General features: G+C 41.9%; 5 protein-coding genes across 5 annotated transcripts in view; 2 read left to right on the forward strand and 3 right to left on the reverse strand.

Moving 5' to 3' along the window:
• Positions 1-13,309, forward strand: part of LOC6042830 — a 34,546-nt gene extending 21,237 nt beyond the window's left edge. The window contains exons 2-5 of the mRNA XM_001870792.2: positions 5,191-5,351; positions 5,420-5,509; positions 8,785-9,198; positions 12,034-13,309. Of these exons, the coding sequence (XP_001870827.1) occupies positions 5,228-5,351; positions 5,420-5,509; positions 8,785-9,198; positions 12,034-12,299 (894 nt within the window). The 5' untranslated portion in view covers positions 5,191-5,227 and the 3' untranslated portion in view covers positions 12,300-13,309. The remainder of the gene's footprint in view (positions 1-5,190; positions 5,352-5,419; positions 5,510-8,784; positions 9,199-12,033) is intronic.
• On the reverse strand, positions 5,383-7,117 carry LOC6042831 (vitellogenic carboxypeptidase). The gene has a single exon (XM_001870793.2). It carries the CDS (start codon positions 6,966-6,968, stop codon positions 5,520-5,522), a length of 1,449 nt encoding a protein of 482 aa, XP_001870828.1. The 5' UTR covers positions 6,969-7,117; the 3' UTR covers positions 5,383-5,519.
• On the reverse strand, positions 7,217-8,788 carry LOC6042832 (vitellogenic carboxypeptidase). Its single transcript, XM_001870794.2, has one exon. It carries the CDS (start codon positions 8,648-8,650, stop codon positions 7,247-7,249), a length of 1,404 nt encoding a protein of 467 aa, XP_001870829.1. The 5' UTR covers positions 8,651-8,788; the 3' UTR covers positions 7,217-7,246.
• LOC119768720 lies at positions 12,380-14,445 on the reverse strand. The gene is made up of 3 exons (XM_038259481.1): positions 14,044-14,445; positions 13,859-13,974; positions 12,380-13,802 (listed from the first exon to the last, which is right to left on the reverse strand). Exons 1-3 carry the CDS (start codon positions 14,301-14,303, stop codon positions 13,462-13,464), a joined length of 717 nt encoding a protein of 238 aa, XP_038115409.1. The 5' UTR covers positions 14,304-14,445; the 3' UTR covers positions 12,380-13,461.
• Positions 14,446-16,981: 2,536 nt separating this feature from the next.
• LOC6042833 lies at positions 16,982-18,345 on the forward strand. The gene is made up of 3 exons (XM_001870795.2): positions 16,982-17,186; positions 17,517-17,833; positions 17,904-18,345. The coding sequence occupies exons 1-3, from the start codon at positions 17,135-17,137 to the stop codon at positions 18,129-18,131; spliced, it is 597 nt and encodes a 198-aa protein (XP_001870830.1). The 5' UTR covers positions 16,982-17,134; the 3' UTR covers positions 18,132-18,345.
• The last annotated feature ends 278 nt before the right edge of the window (positions 18,346-18,623 follow it).

Raw genomic sequence — 18,623 nt, forward strand, 5'->3', positions numbered from 1 at the left:
CGTCAACCGACCGAAAGTGCCCCAAGAGAGCTGAGTTCGTGAAAATTCGGCAGCAAGCATCGACGAAGAATCAGCCTCAGCGTCGTAGAACTCCTCCAGCCCTGGTGGAGGAAAATTTTCCACCTCTTCAACCGCGACGCCAGGTCCCAAACTTGGCACCGTTGCCGTTGGATCCCAGGAAGAGAGCTGAGATGAATCATCCACGGCCGGGTTCCAGCCAGGAGCCGAGACCGCCACCACCGGGCTTCAGCCAGGAGCCAAGACCAACCCAAGAACCAGCAGTTGAGGAAAATGGTAATGATCTTTACACCTCAACCGAACTCCTCAATATTTTCAAACAGATGTCCGCTGCACTGCGTGGATGCAAAACCAAGACCCAGCAGATTGAAGTGCTGACCTCGTTCGTCATCCAGTATGGATCGTAGGTCCCTCAAGCTGCTGAATTGGAACGCTTGCTCCATTAGGAGGAAGAATTTAGAGCTGGTGGATTTTCTTCGCGAGAAGGAGATCGACGTAGCCGCCATCACGGAAACTCATCTGAAGCCCGGTGAAAAAGTTTATCTGCAAAACTACAAGATCGCGACGCAGCTCGATAGGACCACCTCTGGAGGAGGAGGTGTGCTTGTCGCTGTTCATCGTGATCTCAAGCCACGCCGGCTGCCACACTTTAAGCTGGACATCATCGAGGCCGTTGGAGTGGAAATTCCCACTTCGGTTGGCCCAGTACTCTTCATTGCTGCATACTGTCCACGTCAGGTGAATGCCAGAGATGGTTCAGCAGCAAAACTGAAGAGCGATATCCAGAAGCTGACACGGCGGAGCGCAAAGTACATCATCGCTGGTGACCTCAACGCGAAGCATGAAGTTTGGGGCAACAGCAGGAGGAATCGGAACGGAGTGATTCTGCACAACGATCTGCAAAACGGATACTACAACGTTGTGAGTCCGGATCGTCCAACGAGGGTGGCTCGGTCTGGGAATCACTCAATCATCGACTTCTTCATTACCAATATGGCTGAGAACGTGGCTCATCCTGAGGTGTTTGAAGAGTTGAGTTCTGATCACTATCCGGTGGTTGTGGAGGTTGGAGCTTCCGTTACTCCGCAGCGGCAACCAACCCGGAAAGATTACCACAACGTTGACTGGCAGCAGTTTCAGCAAGTGGTCGACAGCAACATCGACTATGATCAACAGCCGGAAACTTCTGCTGATATTGATCGTTCGCTGGAGGTGATCCAGCAGGCTATCAACCAAGCAGAGGCTGCCAACGTTCGAGAGGTTCCTGTTAATTTTAAGGTAACTGATATTGACGTAGATACTAAACACTTGATTAGACTTAGGAATGTTTATAGGAGACAATATCAACGGACTGGGGACTATGACAAAAAGATTTCAGTGAACAATTTGAACAAAATCATACAAGACCGACTTGACAATATCAGAAATCAAGAATTTTCAAAACATGTAAGCCAGCTTGGGAATTATTCAAAACCATTTTGGAAACTTTCAAAAGTTCTTAAAAACAAACCAAAGCCTATTCCTCCTCTTATTGTTGAGGATTCTCCTTTGATTACATCCGAGGAAAAGGCAAATGCACTTGGGCTTCATTTTGTTAGTTCACATAATCTTGGCGCTTCCATGACCAGCCGTAAAGAAACATCAGTTGCCAATAGTATTTCAACAATCAATGACTCTACCTTTGAATTTCCTGCAGATTCCCATGTTTCTGGTGAGGAAGTCAAAGTTGCAGTTAAACAAATGAAAATATGAAAGCTCCAGGCTTTGATAACATTTTAATCTGGTGTTGAAAAAACAGAGTGATCAGTTCTTTCAACATCTAGCCAATATTTTCAATAAATGTTTGCAACTTGGTTACTTCCCCACCAATTGGAAGCTGGGCAAAGTCATACCAATTTTGAAGCCTCAAAAGATCCAACATCGCCAACAAGTTATCGTCCCATTAGTCTTTTGAGTAGTCTGTCCAAACTCTTTGAGAAGGTCATCTATTCAAGGCTTTTGGATTTTACCAACGATAATAATATAATTTTGAACGAGCAGTTTGGCTTCCGAAAGGGACATAATACTGCTCATCAGCTTACGAGAGTAACTAAAATCATCAAGCAGAACAAGCTTGAGTCTAAATCAACTGCTATGGCTTTGTTGGATGTTGAGAAGGCTTTTGACAATGTTTGGCATGATGGTTTGATACATAAACTGTATTTATACGGTTTTCCAATGTATCTTATCAAAATTATCCAGCACTATCTTTCGGAGAGATCGTTCAAGGTTTTTCTGAATGGGATTGCTTCTGGATTATTCAACATTGATGCTGGGGTTCCCAAGGAAGTATTCTTGGCCCACTTCTGTACAATATTTTTACATCTGATTTGCCTACTCTTCCTGGTAATGGTGTGTTGTCACTTTTTGCTGATGACACTGCCGTTATTTATAAGGGTAAAATAACCAGATATTTAGTTGGCCGTCTTCAGAAGGGTCTTGACGTTCTTTCCGAATACTTTGGCGACTGGAAAATTCGCATAAATGCAGCCAAAACTCAAACCATCATTTTCCCACTTTCCAAATCGGCCAGATTTGTCCCAAAGGATGATGTTTTGATTAAAATGAATGATGTTTCGATACCCTGGTCAAAGGAAGTTGTCTATTTAGGTCTCATACTTGACTCGAAACTTTGTTTCGGCAGCATGTAGATAAAATATTGAACAAGTGCAGCATTCTCATCAGGTGTTTGTATCCTTTAATTAACAGAAAATCAAAGCTATCTTTGAAAAATAAGTTAGCAGTTTACAAACAAATAATTTACCCCGTTATTGAGTATGCAGTACCTGTTTGGGAGTGTTGCGCTAGAACTCATAAATTGAAGCTCCAGCGTGTCCAAAACAAGGTACTCAAAATGGTTTTGAATGTTCCTGGCTGGACAAGATCAAGTGAGGTTCATGAATTAGCAGAAGTTAAAATGTTGGATCAGAAGATTCAAGAAAAATGTTTGAAATTCAGGGAAAAATGTGCTATATCTGAATACCCCTTGATTCAAGGATTGGTTTAGTTTATGGTAAGATTAAGTTAGTTTTAGGTTAGGTTATGTTTTCTTAACATTTTTTTTTTCCTCATTGTACCTAGTGTTACAAAAATGATAAATCATATACTTTTAAAGTTATAAAAATGAACAGTGTTTAAATCACGAAAAGCAAACTAAAGCTGAAGAGCCACAGCTGACCACTTATTATGTAAACCAAATGTAATTATTATAAGAAAGATTCAATAAAGTATATTTAATTCAAAAAAAAAAAAAAATATCAGAGAAATATTTACAATCGTGATTTCCACATTCATGAACACCATTAATGAATAAGGGAATTGATTTTTTTTTCTGTGAGGGCGGCAAAAAAAAAAATTAGAAAAATCTTAAGAATTTGTTATGCAACGAGTTGCATAATGAAGATTTTTTCAGAACTCGTTTTTCATTCGGGGGACAAGAAGAAATTAAAATTTTGGAGAATCGTATGGGGTCATTCAAATATAACGTCCAGAGATTTCGAGGATTTAAGACAACCACCCCCCTCCCTCCCCCGGTCACGCATTTTCCTATACCTTTAACATTGGCTGTCACAAACCCCAGACCCCCTCCCCGTCTACCCCTAATCATGGACGTATTTTTTTTAACAAACCCTAAGAGATACCCTCTGGATCAACTCTCCAGGTAAAAATAAGAAACTGTGCCAATTTTGAGCCAAATCGGTTAAGGGGTTACATACATGTAGAAAATCACAAAATTTCATATTACAGAAATTTCACTAGACCCACTAAAAGATGATTTTCAATCACTCCTGAAAGTTTCACGAAGATATTTCGTGACTGAACTGAGTAAGAGACGATTTTTTATTCAATGATGGGAAAATGATATTTTTAACTATACGAAAATGATAGGCTCGTTTTTGAAATTTTCATATTTGGGTCATATATGACCCATCAGGCCTGAAAGGGTTAAGGGATAAGGGTCGCTTTATATGGGAAAATTTGAAAAAATGTAAAATGGAAAAGCAAAAATTTCAAAATTTCGCCAAAAGGGAGGCGTTAAATGTTTCGGATCATTGTCAACAAGTGTGATATTCTTATGTAAAATTTTATGACAAAAAACTTTGTCGAAGACTGATTCAAGTTAACCCTGACGAGTTATGAACGATTGAAAGAAGACATTTTTGTATGAAAAGATTTTTTTTCACCAGCTTCAACGATAAAAAGCGACCCTTTACCTGCTTTACACTTAACAGATTTCGACGTTACTGATTTTTGTCTAAGGAAGCGAGTCAGTGGGTATCCCTGATGTCGTTTTTTATTGTCGTTTTTTTAGCATAATTTCTGAAGTTTTCAACTAAATTTCATAATTTTCATAATTTATGGGACCTAAAGACGTATCGAAAGAGACCAAAACGGTCAAAATCGGTTGAGCCAGTGCTGAGATAACCCAGTGCAAATTTGTTGATCAACATCCCACCACACCCACAGACATTTGTCCAGAATGTGATTCTGAGTCGATATGTATACGTGAAGGTGGGTCTAGGATATCAAATTAAGAATTAAAATTTTCGAGTAATTTTAAAGCCTTTCCTGCGTGAGGTGAGGAAGGCAAAAACAGCAGAAACCTAGTATTCAAACTGCCAAGGACGGCTGTGCTATCAACACACAAAAACACCTTTACCGTGACAAATTGTAGGTAATTCCCGGAGAATTGGCCAATGTCGCTTGCTAGAAGTCAAGTGCACAAACAAAATGCATAAGATGAATGCATTGCTAGTTATGACGAAATACTATTAGTGCAGATTTTGCAGAAATTATTGTAAGAGTAGAATCTTCATAAAAGTTTTAAATTCAATCAAAACTCAGTGCTTTGTTAACCGTTTGTCATTCAATTCGAGTTAAGAGTCCCAGTAATGACGAATCATCAAACACACACAGTAAGGCAAACCAAATTGTGATCTTTCTCTTCCATAAACCCAAAATGGTCACCCGCGCGCAGGTGTTGCACTCTACACCCAGCCCCTAATTCCGTATTCCACGTACGTCGTCCGCCACCACACCAGCCAGCAGTCTCAAACCCAATAAAGCACCGCGTTGTTGAACTTTTGAATTCAAACTCCAAATCTAATCGAACGCATTTATGTGTCTTTGCAGCAGCAGTAGTCACATCGCGGCCGACGATGCACACACGATGGCCGGACTCAAGCCGAACATCTACGCACTGCTAGTGACCTGTCTGGGCTTCCTGTGCCTGGTGATCAGTGCCACGGCGGTTGGTGTGCCAATCTGGGCGTACTACGACAGTCGAGGGGGAGGTGGGTCATCAACTACAGCGTCATCGCGGAGTGTTGTGTTAAAATGATTTATTTTTACTTCTTTTCAGAGGATCGAGGATACTTTGGTCCGTGGCAAAAGTGCCAGGTTCTGAGCTACCGGGAACGATGCGGCGACGTCGTGCGGTTCCAGCCGTCAGGTAAGCGACCTTAGTCCAGCTCGTCGAAGGCGCGCACCGTTGTGAAGGTGTTGATCATGACGTACGCCCACTTGGGTTGATCCCGCGGGACCATGTGGCCAGCGTCTCGGATGAGCACCTCGAGCAAGTTGTTGACCAGTTTGAAGTAACCGGCGATTTCGCCGTCCACGTAGAAGATGTACCGATCGGCGGTTCTGTACTCGGCGGCTCCGTTGAACGGGAGGTTCTTCAGGTAGTTGACCATCATCGGGTACGCGCAGATTATGTCCAGCTGGCCGTTGTAGATCAGCATGCGGTAGTTGGCCAGCAGTTCGACAATCCAGGGTGCGACCGAGTCGAGGATATCGTGCTGAAGATACTGCTCGACCTTGTTGTCTTGTTCGAGATCGTGGAAGGGCAGATCGCCGACGTGGAGTGCCTTTCGGGTTTCTGGCAGTTTTAGGAATGCGGCCAGGTAGAACTCGTCCGTTGGATCTTCGGCAGTGTGGAGGTAGTTGTAGTACGTGTCGAAGCCGGAGATGTTCTTGAAGAATGACGTTCCGTCAGTGTCTCCGTCCATGAGGTCGTCCATGATTTTGAATGCGCAGTCGTAGTCGTTGTTTTTGACGCAGTTCACCGCATCGGCTTCATCTCGATCGAATCGATCCTTGGCGTTGGAATCGATCAATCCCAGCTGGAACAGATAATCACCGTAATCGATCTGGTTCAGAGGGTCACTGTACCCGTTGCCGATCGCCAGTCCTTGCAGATTGATGCGGATCTTGGCGGTAGGATTCTTCTTGTGGATTGTATAGCCGATCGCTGGAACATACTTTCCTCCGTAAGATTCTCCGCTGGCGTAGAACGGATTCTTCTGCAGCTGCGGGAACAGCTGGAAGAACTGCACCAGCGCTTGGTACAAATTCTCGCCGACCTGCGTCTCGTTGCGCGCGTACCCATCCTCACTATCAGTAAAGCTGAACCCGGTTCCAACCGGATTGTCGATGTAGATAAGGTGATGGTTGTGATGCCAGGAGAACTCCCGCGGGACCGCCTTCAAGTTTTTCGAGATGAAAAATGGTCCGTTCTCCTCGAACAGTCCAAACAGCGACGAGGCCCCGGGTCCACCCTGAAGCCACAGCAGCACCGGCGTATCCGCGGTCACATTCTTCGCGGGGAAGTACCAAAAGAACAGATTCGAGTTGTAGCGCTTGTCTACGGTGAAGAAGCCGGTGTAGCTCTCGAAGCCCACGATCCGGCTGTGATTGACGCGGGCCGCCGCTTGAGCTTCCTTGACCTTACCGGCTTCCAGCAGCGGAGTCACGAATAGAGGCTCGCCATTGTCCCCACTGCTGGCGCGAGATAACCCACGGTGACGCTTCCAGAACCGGGCGTACGGGTTGATAAACGATGCGTCAACGGTCACGAAAATGACGGAGGTCAGCAGCACCGCCGCCACCAACGAACGACCGCAAATCATTTGGAGAAAACGCCGATAATCCGATTAGGCTGGAATTCTTTCCTTTTGCCTTTCTTTAGAACGAAGTGATACACTGAACAAAAGAGCAATTTCTGAGGGACTGCTCCGGGCGACGACTGAAGGCAAACTGTGAAGAACTCACACTATCAATCGCAGCGCAACTTTCGTTTGGGTCAGCTCGCATCGAATGTAAACAAGCTGGTAGACACAGCTAGACGGAGATAACTCAGGGAGGATCTTGTTGAATGTTGTTAGTTTATAGAGTTTCATTTTTATTATCAAATTTTACCATGAGTAAACGAACTAACAATATCGAACGCCCATTTGGGTTGATCTTTCGGCACCATATGACCTGCGTTACGGATCATCATCTCTCTCAGATTGCCGGCCCTTTTCAGATATCCAGCGACCTCCCCGTCAACGCGATATACCTGGCGAACGGCGTTCTTGTACTCCTCAGAACCTCCAAACGACAACTTTCGAAGGAAATTCTCCGCCATCGGATACGCGCAGATAACGTCCAGCTGACCGTTGTAGAACAGCACGTCAACCCGCGCCAACAAAGCCTCAACGTACGGTGCCGCACTTTTCAGCATGTCCGTAGCCAGCTTCTGCGCCACCTTGCCGGCATCGTCCGCATTCTGGAAGGGTAAATCTCCAACGTGAATCGCTCGGCGAACATCCGTTCGCTGCAAGAACTTCATCATCTCCTCGTCATCGACGTCCTGCTCCGAAACCTGGAGATAGTTGTAATACGATGCGATTCCGCTCACGTTCTTCAGGTACGAAGCGTGTCCATCGACGCCGTCCAGCAGTTCGTCGAGGACTCGCTTCGCGCCGGTCCAGTCCTGGAGTGTGGCTCGGTTGATGACGGTGGCCGTGTCCCGATCGAACCGGGCCTTGGCGTGGTCGTCGATCAATCCGTGCTGGTAGAGGTAGTCGCCGTAGGCAAGCTGATTCAAAGGGTCGGTGTACCCGTTGCCGATGATTACTCCACGTAGATTCGGTTGGCTAGCTTTAAGCAAGGCATGTCCAAAGGCCGGAACGTACTTGCCACCGTACGACTCACCGGCGATGTAGAGAGGGTTGGGCGTTAGCGGGAAGATTGAGTAAAACTGAGTGAGGAATGAGTACAGATGAATTCCCACTTCGATTTCGTTAGTCACGTAGCCGAGGTCATTCTGGGTGAAGCTAAATCCCGATCCGACCGGATTGTCCACGTAGATCATGTGATGGTTCTCGTGCCACGAGTAGAGTCGCTTATCTACGCTCAAATCACTGCGAACGCGGAATGGACCGTGCTCTTCGAAGAGTCCCACCAGTGAAGAAGCTCCCGGACCTCCCTGGAGCCAGACAATGACCGGAGCGTTTGCGCGATTACTCTTAGCCGGAACGTACCAGAAGAACATGTTCGAGTTGTACCGCTTGTCTACGGTGATGAATCCGGAGTAGCTTTCGACGTCCTGGAACAAGGGATGCTGGACAGCGGACAGATTCAGTGCTTGATCTATCCTTTTGGCTTCAATGTACGGCGATAGGAAGAGAGGTTCTCCGCTGACACCGGCCTTTAACGGATTACTGGGTCCTTTCATGAATGGTTCGTAGGGATTTGGGATCGCAAAGACTGAAACTAGCAGCGTAGCTGCTACTGTAAACCACTGAATCCACATCGTAAAAGCCATCTTGATCAACTGATCTCAAATCTGCTCAACCATCGATCATAAATACCGCTTTCGTTATCTCCAACCGTCTCCGAGTCATCGCACTTCCAACCTGATAACAACCCCTCCCTCCTTCTACTTCTCCCCATCCACAGGTGTCGTGTTTACCAGCGGCCTGATGGCGGTGGCCGCCTGCGCCCTGTTCGGCATCAACTGCGTGCTGAGCATCCTGCAGATTGCAATGATTTCATCGCGCGACCGTATCTGCATGCGGTACGCCGTCCTGACCACGGTCAAGCTGATTCTGGTGGTGCTGGCGACGTTCCTGTCGCTCGCCGCGGCCGGCCTGTTTGCGCTGCAAACCGACGACGACCGGACGGGGTACCGCATTACGCGCGGAATCTCCTTCTACCTGCAGATTCTGACGGTGGGGCTGTCGCTGGCGCTGCTCGTGCTGTCGCTGTACGATAAGATCCTGTCGAAGCGGCCCGACGGCGATCCCACCATGATGGTCACCAGCAACGGGTCCACGACGTACAACAATCCGGGCTTCCGGGACACGCCGAATGGTGAGTTTGAGAACATCAAGTAATAATACTAAGGTTTTACTAAGTTTTTTTTTTCCAAATTTAAGTGTTTTGTTGAGAACTCAAGAATTTTTGAATTGTGAAAATTTAGAAACCATTTTGTTCTTTTTTCTCGAAACATTTTTCAACTTATTTTACAATTTGAGGATTTTCTAAATTGTTGAAGGCGTCGTCTTGTGTCGTCCTCCACACTCGGGCCACTCAAATTAGAAAAACGAACCATTAAAATTCTAAGTTGAAAATGATTTTAAGATTTAACATTTTAATTCAAGTTTCCGAACTAAAAAATGTCTTTAAATTTATGTTTTTTAACGTCTTTGTTCTATTTTTTCAATTGTTTTCTTTTTTTTATATTTTTTAGTAAGATTTTTAAGATTTTGCAATTTTGATTTTTTTGAATTTCCTCATTTAGAAAATTATAAATAATGGGGAATTGGGAATATACAAATTTAAGAAATTTATAAGAATTTTTTAATCTTGGAGTCATTTTGGAATTAAAGTATTTGAAAAATTAAATTTTTTTAGCTTTTTACATTCTAGAAGTTAGTAGGGGAAATTTGCGTATGTTTGGCAGGTTAAGGAGGTATTAGACTGATGACAAACAAACAAACTCGCACTTTTTGATAGTTTGCCTACACAGCAAAAAATCCGATGGTAAAATCGCATGCAAAAGCATGCACATCACCTTCGTCAAAAAAGACACTTAATATTACATTCTGCATGTACAAGTTTTGTAAAAACAAAAAAAAAGTTGCAACCAACGGGATTCAAACCCAGCACCAACAGTACGGTCTGGCGCCTAAGCCCGCTCGGCTATCAGACCGATGAGGAATGAAAATGATAAATGCATACATGAGCTTGACATTTCGGACAAGTAGGTTTCCCATACTGATAGGCTACATATTTCAGGGTGTAATATTACATATAATTTCATAAAATAATGCAACATTAATTTTACACCCAGGCCTTTTACACGCAGCTAGATTAATACTTTTTTTGCTGTGTACTTTGTTTGTTTGCAGAAACGTCAGCCTGCATACAATTTGCTTTGTTTGCGAATTTGGCAAACTATCAAACACGAAAAAGTGTTAGTTTGTTTGTTTGTCACAGCTTAATACCTCTTTTAAGAATTCGGTCTAATTTTCATCCAATTGCCTGTTTCTCACTTGAATAGTATTAACAACAGTGCTATTTTGCAAAACTTTAGATGTAAACATGCTTGTCACATTCCTTTAGGCTATTAATTACAATTAATTGAAAACTCCTTTAAGAAGCTGTAATTGAACTTCAAAGTGCTGATATGCCAACTGCTATGTGATCGATGGATTTCGATAGAATCGATAGTTCTAGATTTTGATTTTATTTTTTTAAGAATGTTAACATTTTAGGATATTTTTTAAATTTTTGTTTTAATGAAATGGAATATATTGGAAAATTTCATTTCTAGAATTGAACGATTTAAGAATTTTTCAATTTAGCATTATCAGATTTTGCAAACTTGGGTAAACGGAAATTGAGAATAAGAGAATTTTAAATTTTTGTGAAACCTGAAAAACATTTTTTTTTAAATTAATTTTGCCATTTTATATGTGTGTTTATTAACCTCTAAAAATATTGGAAATTTATTATAAAATATTTTCGAAGAATTTCGAAACATGGAAATTTGGGGATCATGGGATTCGGGAATTCAAGAGTTAAACAGAAATAAATAATGTGTGTACTTTTATTTTATTTTTTGCATTTTTTTTAAATGTTTAAATAACTGAAAATTTGAAATTTTTGAATTTTTAGGACCTTGGAATGTATTCAAAACTTAGAATTTTGTAAGTTTTAAATAGAAGAGCACATAGGCATCCAATTAAAAATTATGAATTCCGAGTTATTTAAAAAATAGAATATCTAAATTTTTAAAATTTGAGATTTCACAAATTTGGAATCAGCGTGTTTTGGAAAACGTCATTTAAAAAATACAGATACTTTTTTATTTTTTTAGCCTTGATTTTTTTATTTTTAAAACGTATTTAGTGTTAATAGTTTTAAATGTTGGGATTTTATGGGTTAGAAATATTAAATTTCAGATTTTTTTAACCGCAATTTTGGATTTAATTTTATGTTGTTTCTATTCTGGGTTTTTTATGTATTTTGTATAATTGTAATTTTTGAATTCAAGCACACTCAGCTTAAATGTTCGAGTTCGGCAGAATTCCGCCAAAAACAGAACAATGTATCGCTTTTTTGAAAAAAAAAATAAAGAGAAATTGTAGAAGAATTATAAAAAATGTGGGGTTTTTTTTGTTTGGACTTTAAATTGTTTGAATTTTGGAAGTTTCTGGTAATTTAGTCTAGTCCAGACTCGATAATACGAAGTATTATGGATAATCTAACCAGGAAAAAATTAAAAAATACTTTTTTTCCTAATTTTCTTTCTCTTAACATCTTATTCGAATTCTGCGACCATAATTTAGTCAGATTTGAATGTAAAAATAAAAAAAATCCAATATTTGATCACCGCCATTTTGGGCGCTTTACTGGATTAAAAAAATTTAAACCACTTTAGAGTAGTGGGTTACACCTAAACTCAACAATCAAAAATAAGACAACGAAAAATTTTGTTCGTGATTCGATTAGCCGAAGTGAATTTTCTCCGAGGCCTTCGGATAATCGAGTCTGAAGTGTATTTGTAAATTTTAAATAATAGGATATCAGATTCTCAAATTTTAAGGGTTTTTGTAGTTTTGTTTTTTTATCGATTTTATTTTTAGAAATTAAATTTCTTTTGAAAAAAAAACTATTTCTAAACTTGTTGAATCCTTCCAGGTATCGCCGTCACGGCCTCCAGCGGTCGACCGTACTCGAGCATCAACGGCAGCGTCCAGTCGATGAACACCACCGTAACGACCATGTCCAACGGTTCGACGATCGGGTCCGGCTCGGTCACGCGAACGCCGCTGCGCTCCAGCCTGAAAAAGCCCCGCCCGCAGAACGCCGACGGCATGGGCATCCGCAATCCGGGCTACTCCGAGAACGGCACCGTCGGCACGGTTAAGAAGGTCCGCATCCAAACGCACAGCACCGAGGTCTAGAATCTCCCTCCATCTTTTCTTTTAGTGTGTAGCATTGTTTTAAATCTTTATCTCTGTTCTATCTTAAATTTTTATTTTTTAAACGCAATTGAGGGAGAATCTCGAGAAAAACGATCTTACTTAAAAGCACCCGTCGTCACGCGCGGTCAAATCAACGGATCTGATTTAAGTGTTATTTAGTCATGTAGTCAGTTAGGGAGTTTATAGAAGATTTTTTTTTCTTTGCTGTTAGAAGTATCACACTTGAAAAGTACTGATTGTAAATAGCACAACGGTTGATGAGGATGATCGTAATTTGACTAAAAAAGTGAATCGTACTACACTGTAGAAGGAGAGAGAGGAATCTACGCACAAAGGGAAAGTATTTTTTATTCCAATTGAATCGTGAGTGTGCGTGTGATAGTACTAGGAATTGCCAATTTTATTTATTGGAACGGTTAAGGACAAACTAAAGTGCACTTGGAGAAGAAAAAACGGTTGCCTTGAGGTAGAAAAACGCAGCAATAAAAGAATTGAACACTGAATATATGAATTCTGTCATATAAATTAGCTAGTGTAGAAGTTAACCATGGTTAGAGAACAGCAGAAACTTAGTATTGAAAGTTGAGTAATGATTTCCTGTTAAGAACCTCCTTCCCCCTGCAAGTATTCTTCGGTATAATTTCCCCAAAATAGAAATAGGTTTGTGAACACACAAACAGCTACCACTACAATCAACATTCTTATCCTTAATGTTTATGATTAGTCTTCCATCCGAGATCCGATCAAGTATTGTGTCTTTGCTAGCATTAGTTTTAACTAAATTTGCAGAGTTTATATCGGCAAAGCGTCAATCCATCCGTCCGAGAGAGAAGTACTTGAGTGGAAGTTTATTTCGCTGTTAAACATTTAGTTTTTTTTTTCTTTTATACTTATTTACGGACAAGCAAATGTACTGTGATTCATTGAAAATGAATTGTGTAATAAAGAACTTAAGGTCAGCGGAACAATAAAAATGTCATCACTAACAATATTGTCTTGTTTTTATTTCAAATTATCAACAAGTTTAAGTAGGACGACAGTGTGAACAATTCTGGCCAAATGTGGCAGAAAGTCAAGAATTCCAAAAAATAAGAATGACATTGGAACAGATAACAGAAGCTCCTACCTTGATGTCTCGCACTCATTCGATATCCGGCATGTTGATCGGCGAAGCGAGCTTCCAGCTCATGCTCCGCTCGCCCTTCAGAACCATCTCCCGTCGCCCGTCGCCCACCGTCTGCGGAGCGGGATCCGGCTGGGTCAACGGATAATCCACGGACGCTTCCTCCAGCGGCGGCAGCACCTCGTCCACGTTGGTTTCCAGCGTGGGAATCGCGATCGCTTTCGAACCGGATGATTTCATGTCCTGCATCTCGACCGGTTCCGGCAACTTCTTGAGCTCCTGTTCCAGCACCTGTTCGATGTTGGCGCGAAGATTTTTTATCTTGGCCAGATTCAACCGCTTGTCGTTGATGCCATAGTCTAAGTACGAAGAATTCTATTAATTTGCCCCCACTCAAACTTCCCACTGTACTCACTCTTGAGCGCCTTCAAGATTTCCTTCTTCTCCTTTCTCAACATTTCAATCTCGAGTTCCTCCGGAGTTTTCTCCCGAGAGCACAGCTTCCACAGCCGCAACCGATCCAGCAGCGAGCTGTAAACAAAACAAACTCAACCCGTCAAACTCAATCCAAGCAACCCTTTTACCACTTGATTGACTCACCGCCCCTCGTCACCTTCCCCCACCGTTGCTGCTGGCTCCTCCGCCGGAAGTGTCTCGTCAAGCTGGCACTCGGTCCAGTTGCCGGGCGCTCCACCTGTTGGCACCTCGTAGCTCAGATCCTGGTACGGCTTCGAGCGCTGAATCGAGTCGCCGGCTTTCGGTGCGGACGGGGCTGGCGCTACGCCACCACCACCAGCGCCAGTTGCCGGCTGGTCCGTGTGATTTCCGCCGAAGCAGCGCGTCAGGTTCAGACAGGACATGTTGGGTTGGTGAGGTGCTTGATCTTTCTCACTGTTTATTCGATTTTGATAGTTTTTTTCCAAATGCACAAAACACGTCGTTTGAACGAAAAAAATTTAACTCGCTTCTTGTCTTCTGCTGCACTGTAACTGAAAATCACACTTTGCTAAGTTCGTTTTCGCACCTCCCCATACGATTTTTTCAGTTCAACTACGATTACACTTTTTTGTGTAATCGCAGTCGAACTGAAAAAAACGAATTCAGCACAGTGTGATTTTCAGTTACAGTGTGCGTCAGAGTCAAAAGCACAGTCACAGGGAGTAGAAAAGAGAAAAGACTTTTGACAATGCACGTTTAAATAAATCTCACTAACATAGACAACAATAACAATCTAATCAAAATAGATTTGTGTAAATTTAACGCAACGTAGACAAATATTTTTCATCAAAATTCGCTAAATAAGGCTTTCTAGGCCCAGTGAAAAAAATATAATTTAACTCAAAAATGACGAACTCCTCGTCACAGTGTCCTGATGCAAACAATGATCGAGCTGTAGCTGTCACAGCCCTGCGAAGTATGTTGGCTGACATATCGGGCAGTCAGTCAAATAAACCAGCTAGAAGTCGCTTGACAAAAAAATTTTGCTAGAAAGAGATAGGAAACCTGATGCAAACAAACGTCCAGCTGTCATGTGAACATACTTTGAATGTGTTGGTAAATTTCTGACTAGAAAGCCTTATAACTTTTCAACAATCTAATAATATTTTTATCAGAAAAAATCAGACAGCTTTACACCAGAATAAGTATTTGAACTTGATAATTTGGGTCTCCTACGAAAAGCCGAATACCGAAAGGCCGAAATTCAAAAGGCCTAATTACTCGAAAAGCAGAATTCTCAAAAGATCGAATACCAAAAGGCAGAATCTCATAAGTCAACCCTGACAGACGGAACGGGCCGACAACGGCCCGAAAACCGCCGGACGGCTCGACAAAACGGCCCGAATTCCGTCGGTTTGTCCGACGGAATTCGGGCCCTTTTCGTGCGTATATGCAACACTTTGTCAAACGATCGTCGAAATCGACGTTTGAGAAAATCGACGTTGACGGGCCGTTGTCGGGCCGTTTTCCGGCGACTTTGTTATTTAGAATGTCCTGCCACTGTCGGACGCTCACGTTTCGGATTTAGGGGTTAATTTAATAATTTAATAAGGCATTCTAGTCAGAAATTTACTAACACATTCAAAGTATGTTTACATTACAGCTGGACGTTTGTTTGCATCAGGTTTCCTATCTCTTTCTAGCAAAAGTTTTTTGTCCGGCGACTTCTAGCTGGATTTTTTGACTGATAGCTCGATATGTCAGACAACATACTTCGCAGGGCTGTGACAGCTCGAGCTCGGTCTTTGTTTGCATCAGGACACTGTGACGAAGAGTTCGTCATTTTAGGGTTAAACTATATTTTTTTGCACTGGGCCTAGAAAGCCTTATACATAAAAAGGAAACTTTATTGCAAATGACTTTATTTTTATTTATAAATATCGATAATTGATGTATTTTTGTCTTCAATGAGTTCTTGAAAGCCTGTTTTGATCCAAAGAAGCAGCTCTGGCATGTTTTATTTTTGTCTTTGCCTAAGAGAAAGGGTAATTGGGTACTAAAGCCCTATGTCAATTTTTATGTACAACGGTAAAAAACATGATTAAAAACCATTTCTGATCACTTTTTTTCATTTTAATGCAAATTTTTTTTCAGACAAGACAACATTTTTTCGATGGATCAACTATGGTCCCCTTGGAACGAGCTGTCAAGTAGGAGCTTTTCTGTCAAGAAGGACCGCGAGGTTAATTTTTCAAAATTGATTTAAAAATCCATTTTAAACTTTTTGTGGTCGTACAAAGGGTCATTGTACTCAGAAAAATAAGCTTTATCGCTGTAAACAATAATATCAGTAATCTAAGCTTCATTTTAGGGTACTTAAGCCCTATGTAAATTTTTATGTACAACGGTAAAAAACACGATTAAAAACCATTTCTGATCACTTTTTTTTCATTTTAATGCAAAAATTTTTTTTGACAAGACAACATTTTTTCGATGGACCAACTATGGTCCCCTTGGAACGAACTATCAAGAAGGCTTTCTACTCAGAAATTTACCAACACATTCAAAGTATGTTTACATGACAGCTGGACGTTTGTTTGCATCAGGTTTCCTATCTCTTTTTAGCAATTTTTTTTTGTCAAGCGACTTCTAGCTGGTTTATTTGACTGACTGCCCGATATGTCAGCCAACATACTTCTTAGGGCTGTGACAGCTACAGCTCGATCATTGTTTGCATCAGGACACTGTGACGAGGAGTTCGTCATTTTTGAGTTAAATTATATTTTTTTCACTGGGCCTAGAAAGCCTTAGTAGGAGCTGCAACAATGTTACGGTGTAACCAAACTACGGTGTCACGAATGTTGTGGTGTAACAATGTTACGGTGTAATCACACTACGGTGTAACGAATTTTGCGGTGTAACGATGTTACGGTGTAACCATACTACGGTGTTACAATGTTACGGTGTAAAGTTGAAAAAGCATACTTTTGACTTTGAGTGTTTATTCGACAACAACCCAATGTTGGGTACAAATGGGTGAAATCTTGTCGGGCTCACTGCTCACAAGTCTGCACTGCCTTTGACTTGGATGTACCTTGAACGGCCGCGGCTTCTGCTAAGGAGGAGCTGCCATCAAACAAAAGACTCCACTTTTATCGAGTTCTTTGGCGGCGTTGGTTCAAGTTAGGAGGAGTTTGGTATTACATTTATCAACTTTATTAGAAGTAATCGCCCAGGATAATCCAACGCAACGATGGGGAAGAAAAACACCAAAAACAAGAACAACAAGCAGCCGTCTAAAAAGGGTAGGTAACTATTGAAAAAATAAGTTTTTTTTTCTAAGCAAGCCGCAAAAGTTGGAGCTCTGAACTCGTGGTACGCACAGTCATGGCCTACTCCTTTTAAACATTCAGAAGCTATGCCCTTAGGATTTCTTTTAACAGGTTTATTTATTTGCTCATTGCATAAATTAAAAAGTCGTAATAATTATTAGTTGTGAACACAAAACAAAAAAAAAGCGGTAGCCATTTTTATTTTGCTTTACTGTAAACCACCGCTAGTTTGACACAGGGTTGCCAGACCAGTGAATCTACTTCGGTTTTAGTCGTATTTACGATTTTTTTCTTTCGATACAGCGGTCAAACGCGCGGCGGAGAAAGAATTGCGGAAGGCGGCCAAGTTTGAGATGCTCCAGAATCGCAACAAATACCAGGAACCGATTAAGGAGAGGCTGAAAGCAAGAAACTGCCCGCATCAGGAGATTGGGAATATGTTCCGCAGCGTAAAGTGCAAGGAGGCTTTGTGGAAACATCAGGACCCGGTGCCGGTGCGTTTCTGCTATTCGAACTACCCGGCGAGATGGATGAAATCCACGGAGGAGATTCAACACCTTATCCAATTCGTCAATAACGATTGCTCGCGAAATGGGGCGAAAAAGCCAATTTACTCGAACGTAAGTGTTAGTGTTTGAGTGAGCCTTTTAAAAAAATTAAACGTTTTATTTTTTCTTGTTTTAATCATAGAACGTGGGCGGCTACTTGCTGTTGTTGATGCAAGACGAGGCGAGTGCCGAGTATGTGAACGGACTGCTTGACAAGCTGAACAGCAGCTTCCCAGACGAAGGGCTGCGGGTGCCTTCGCTGGAGGAAATTAAGACGTTCCACGACGGCTGGGAGGAGCGAAGTCCGAACATGTTCTCCAAGTACCTGAAGGGTGGTGCCCTGCGCGTGCCGAAACCCAAGGCCAACTAGACGATCTCGACGGCGTTTTCTTATTTTGTTGATTAACTCTTTATTTTCATTGACGAACACCGAATTGATTTTTTTTTCGTCACGCGGGTAGATTCTGAATCTACGAGTACTGAATTAACATTTCTAACTTTTAGTTTAACAATCAAATGTATTGTTGCGCAATATAATTAGAATAAATGAGGCTCCTGTAGTCCTGTAGGTCGCAGTTTGATAATTATGGGGTCAGTTCGAGCCAAACATTTCATTAGGGCACAAAACCAAAACAAAAACATCAGGAAAAGGTCATCAGTAAAAGGTCCAATAAACCAAATTTTCAGTTTTTGCTTTTTGGGTGTTTTTTAATACCCCTGACTCAAGGCGGATTCAAAAACATCCAGAAAGCAAAAACTGGAAATTTGGATTATTGGACCTTTTCAAAAAAAAAAAAAAAAACTCTAGATGTTCAAGTGTGCCCTTTTATTTTTCGTTAGTATTTCCTAGTTGAGGAACTTT

This window comes from Culex quinquefasciatus, chromosome 3 (genome assembly GCF_015732765.1).
Source record: "Culex quinquefasciatus strain JHB chromosome 3, VPISU_Cqui_1.0_pri_paternal, whole genome shotgun sequence".
NCBI lineage: Eukaryota > Metazoa > Arthropoda > Insecta > Diptera > Culicidae > Culex > Culex quinquefasciatus.

Coding starts and splice junctions, on each gene's coding strand:
- LOC6042831 (XM_001870793.2), bottom strand. CDS start 6,968: ATGATTTGCGGTCGTTCGTTGGTGGCGGCGGTGCTGCTGACCTCCGTC.
- LOC6042832 (XM_001870794.2), bottom strand. CDS start 8,650: ATGGCTTTTACGATGTGGATTCAGTGGTTTACAGTAGCAGCTACGCTG.
- LOC119768720 (XM_038259481.1), bottom strand. CDS start 14,303: ATGTCCTGTCTGAACCTGACGCGCTGCTTCGGCGGAAATCACACGGAC. Junction 13,975..14,043: donor GGGGAAGGTGACGAGGGGCG/GTGAGTCAATCA, acceptor TTTTGTTTACAG/CTCGCTGCTGGATCGGTTGC. Junction 13,803..13,858: donor AATCTTGAAGGCGCTCAAGA/GTGAGTACAGTG, acceptor CTTCGTACTTAG/ACTATGGCATCAACGACAAG.
- LOC6042833 (XM_001870795.2), top strand. CDS start 17,135: ATGGGGAAGAAAAACACCAAAAACAAGAACAACAAGCAGCCGTCTAAA. Junction 17,187..17,516: donor CAAGCAGCCGTCTAAAAAGG/GTAGGTAACTAT, acceptor CTTTCGATACAG/CGGTCAAACGCGCGGCGGAG. Junction 17,834..17,903: donor AAAAGCCAATTTACTCGAAC/GTAAGTGTTAGT, acceptor TTTTAATCATAG/AACGTGGGCGGCTACTTGCT.